The sequence below is a fragment of the Lepeophtheirus salmonis genome, chromosome 13, assembly GCF_016086655.4.
Source record: "Lepeophtheirus salmonis chromosome 13, UVic_Lsal_1.4, whole genome shotgun sequence".
Lineage (NCBI taxonomy): Eukaryota > Metazoa > Arthropoda > Copepoda > Siphonostomatoida > Caligidae > Lepeophtheirus > Lepeophtheirus salmonis.
Genome location: NC_052143.2, coordinates 12610537 through 12614427, shown reverse-complemented (window position 1 = coordinate 12614427; position 3891 = coordinate 12610537). Strand labels below are relative to the sequence as shown.

The 3891-nt window shown below is 29.5% G+C and overlaps 1 protein-coding gene across 1 annotated transcript; it reads right to left on the bottom strand.

Annotated features, from left to right (window-relative positions):
- Positions 1-982: 982 nt before the first annotated feature.
- Positions 983-3334, bottom strand: TTLL1B (Tubulin tyrosine ligase-like 1B). The gene is made up of 5 exons (XM_040724237.2): positions 3068-3334; positions 2827-3009; positions 2456-2771; positions 1943-2151; positions 983-1604 (listed from the first exon to the last, which is right to left on the bottom strand). Exons 1-5 carry the CDS (start codon positions 3237-3239, stop codon positions 1225-1227), a joined length of 1260 nt encoding a protein of 419 aa, XP_040580171.1. The 5' UTR covers positions 3240-3334; the 3' UTR covers positions 983-1224.
- Between the last annotated feature and the right edge of the window lie 557 nt (positions 3335-3891).

Genomic DNA, 3891 nt, shown 5'->3' with positions numbered 1-3891 from the left:
GTTTTCAGTAAAAAGTATGTTTACTTTTCAGACGATTTTCAAAAATTACACCTTTTTTTTTATAACGTCAGACTCTGTATTTTCCAATGGTGTCAAAAATCAATCACATCAATAATATAAGAGCCAACAGCCAATTCTAAATGGGTATCAGAATTATGTTGAATCCTGTACATACATAGATTTGTATGTGTGTACTTACTGAAAATATCAAATCCATAGTTGGTTAAATATATAGTGCAAAAATACTTCACTTGTCATAAGTAAATGGTTACTACCTCTTAATGTTTTTTTTTTATTTATTAAAACTGTTAAAGTAAAATCACAAGTGTTAAATATCCCTATGATAATATTTACTTATAAAATAATAGCACAAACCATTGTAAAACTGTCTTTGATGGAAGGTTTTCACAAAAAAAAATATTGTGGGATCCAGTATAGTTTAAATACATACCAAAATAAAAATATATTAATACAAAATACGTTTTATATATATATAAAGATCAGTACATATTGCCTAATAAGATTAAAAGTATATTTTACATTTAACAGTAATAATAAACAAAATCAAATATTCTTAATCCAACAATAAGTAGCTTAGTAAAAAATTGTATAATAATACACCTTATCACATACTTTTGGTTGTCATGATCAAAAATATATTTTTAATTTTTTTTGTTTGCAAATATTAGTAACAGAAATAAACAGATCCTATTTTCATAAAAAAGGAAAGTATTGGTCTCATAGTATGTTTAATTACCTTTAATGAGATTTTTATCGAAGTTCTAAAAAATGTTATAAAAAATACACAGACATACAAAAAAAAGTTAATTAGTATTTCTCATTTTTACAAACTAGTATGTAGCAAGTATTGCCAAGGGTTATTTGCTTAAAATGAAATTCATGAATGATGCAAAGGATGATGATGTGCCTGAGACCTAAACAAAATCTAAAAATAAAACAAAATGGAGTAATGCACTAATAATAAGTTAAATATAAAAATGTTATATATATTTCGTCAATTTCTATGATGAAGAAAAAGTAACTGCAACTACAACAGACAAACCTGTCTTGACATACTACATAAGGAAAGATCTAATATTTGAATCTATTTATTCTCAATAATGACTCATTTGGGATGACAACTTTATGATCCATTTTAATTATATAAGGGTATTGTGAAGTACACAATTAGGGAGAAAAATATCCTCAATTTATAACAAAAGCTTAGGGTCCATCCCGTTTCCATTTAGAATTATAGGTCTTAGAAGAAGACGTAGTTGAACTTCTCGGCTGCCCTCCTGTACCCATTGCATTTTCATGAGTGGCTGCAAGCTCTTCATCCAATAATAGCTCAAAACTGCCCATCATCTCAGAAGATGGAACTTTATTCCATTTAACATCAGGAACCCCATCAGCTGGAAGAACTATGTTAATAATGTCGTTGATAAGACGGTATTTCATGATACGGTCACTGACCGTTGTTGAACTGAGTGAAGGAGATGCGTTGACTTCAATGAGCCAGGGCTTTAGAGTATCGTCAATAATGATATCATAGCCATAACATTCGTAGCAGTGTCTGTCTGAGACCATCACGGGTGCAACAGCTAAAAATATATGAGGTTTGACATTCATGAATGAATGATTTGATTTTTATATTTAATTTCATTTGTTATTTTAGTAAATTTTTGTTCATGACGTTACATTTTAATAAATAAATCATGGAAAAACATGCACAAATGCTATTCCCTTTAAAAATATGCTTTACATATAAGTATTTAATTAGTAAAAATTTACTAAAGCTCTGATGAAAGTAGATACATTCAACATTTAAAGAAATATTAGCAAGTCATTAAAAGTTTTCATAGCACCGACTATAATTATGCTAATGAGGGTCTGAGGGTTTTTGGATGTATCATATATTTATATTACCGCTGGGGAGTACCTTTAAGGGAGTGAACAATAAGCCAAGACATTTCGTTAAAGAGTTTATCTGTTTCCTCTTTTCCACGCATTGTTTCGAGATAGAGACGCATGTTTTGAACAGACAGTTTTCCTCCGTGGATGTTGTTATATTCTTCCCCTGTTTTTTGAATGCTTACATTGGTTAAGTGAATGTACATATTATCCATTTCATTGACAGAGTCATCATATCTAGTGATATAAAACAAATTAGGATTAAAACAACATGTTCTTTAAAACGCTTGTTTTATGCACATTTATGTTATGTAAACACATAATTGCACAGGAAAGGCCCCCGTTTGATTTCTTTGATGAATATTTTTAATGAATAAAAAACATCAAAGACAATGGAAAAGATGTAAATACTTTGCAATACTTTGATGATGATAAAAAAAGGATAGATTTAAGATTTTATACATAAATAAACACTAATTAAAAATGTTATTAAAACCAGAAGCCCTCATTTTTGTTAAAAAAATAAATACAAAAATTATACCTCACAGTGCAAAATCTTCCAAAACCATGCTTATACAAATACACTTTCAATGGTCGAAATGATGTGACCAGTACATAGAGTCTCAAATCAAATTTACGTCCTCCCATGAGCAACGGATTCTCAATATAGCGACTTATCACATATGACTCCTTCACTAAATTTGGATTAAAAACGGTCCGAGATTCTCGAGACCATTTTTTTAATTTTGAAAGTTTATTGATAAGAAATATCCCTGCTCCTTGCGACTTTCCACAAGGTTTCATGATCCATGTACTAGATGGATTCTTCCGATAGGCCTCGACAAACATGTTATAATCTATGAATAGGTAGTTTCTAAATTGGTTATGAAGTGACTTCCAGACTTTTCTTACCGGCAGGAAGGATAAATGTGGTTGGAATAAAATCCAAGTATAGATAGCGTCCATGTTCATTCTTTTCTGCTAGAGGACTCCCTTCTCTTTCTAGATCTCTTCGATATCTCTTCATATTTTTGACCATCAAATCCTTTCTTGTCAACTCGTAGTGATTGCTGAAGTGATTAATAATTTGGAAATCTATAAATGTATATGTATGTATAATATATTTAGACCTCGAATCACATAATCCACTTACCATTAAGTCGATACCCAGAGTCAACAGCAAATAAATTTCGACATGTTTGTGTTGAGGCCCAGTAAAAGTGCCAATCGTCTTCTGGTCCCACGGGAACCCATCCTCGCTTTTCAAAATTTCCTATAATCACGGATTTGTCAATATCCACACAGTAAGCAACTCGAGCACACATTTTACATAAGGAGTTTTTGACATTTCCTTGTTTAATCAATAATAAAACTTTCTCACTTTTTATTTACTCACTCCTCTTGAGAAGCAAGAACAACTAAAATAAATACAATAAATAATCGATCATAAATCAACAACAAAAAAAAAAAAAGTATTCATAGATTTATTTATTATATTGAAAAATTTGCAATATATCGATGATAATCAACGCTAAAAAATTGGTAATCCTTTTATGAATGTTAGAGATCGAGGCCTTGGGGCTTTATGCTGATTTATCTTACACTTATTTCTTTCTCCCAAAATTATTTCTAATTGTTTATAATAAATTCAAGGGAACTTCAATTTTTGAAATCACTATTAACAATTTTTTTTTTATGTTTATACAAATTCGTATATATTTCTATAATATACATATGTAATACCATTTAAAAAAGCACATTGGAACTTGTGACGAGTACTATCAATATCTAATTAACTCCTAATTCCCCAAATGTTAAAATAACATTTTCTATACAATTTTACTAAAATGGAAAGAACATTTTTTAACTATTAAATTGATTTGGTCCTTGTTAGAACAAAACATTTCTTAAAAAACACAATAGTATTCCTGTCTTAGATCTTTTGTCTGACATACTCTATTATCAATAAATCTTTAT

What these genes read in the sequence shown, in the direction of transcription:
- TTLL1B (XM_040724237.2), bottom strand. Translation starts at nt 3,239, where the DNA reads ATGTGTGCTCGAGTTGCTTACTGTGTGGATATTGACAAATCCGTGATT. An exon ending in CACATTTATCCTTCCTGCCG is followed by an intron (nt 2,772 to 2,826) that starts GTAAGAAAAGTC and finishes ACCTATTCATAG; the next exon opens with ATTATAACATGTTTGTCGAG. An exon ending in GGAAGATTTTGCACTGTGAG is followed by an intron (nt 2,152 to 2,455) that starts GTATAATTTTTG and finishes TTATATCACTAG; the next exon opens with ATATGATGACTCTGTCAATG.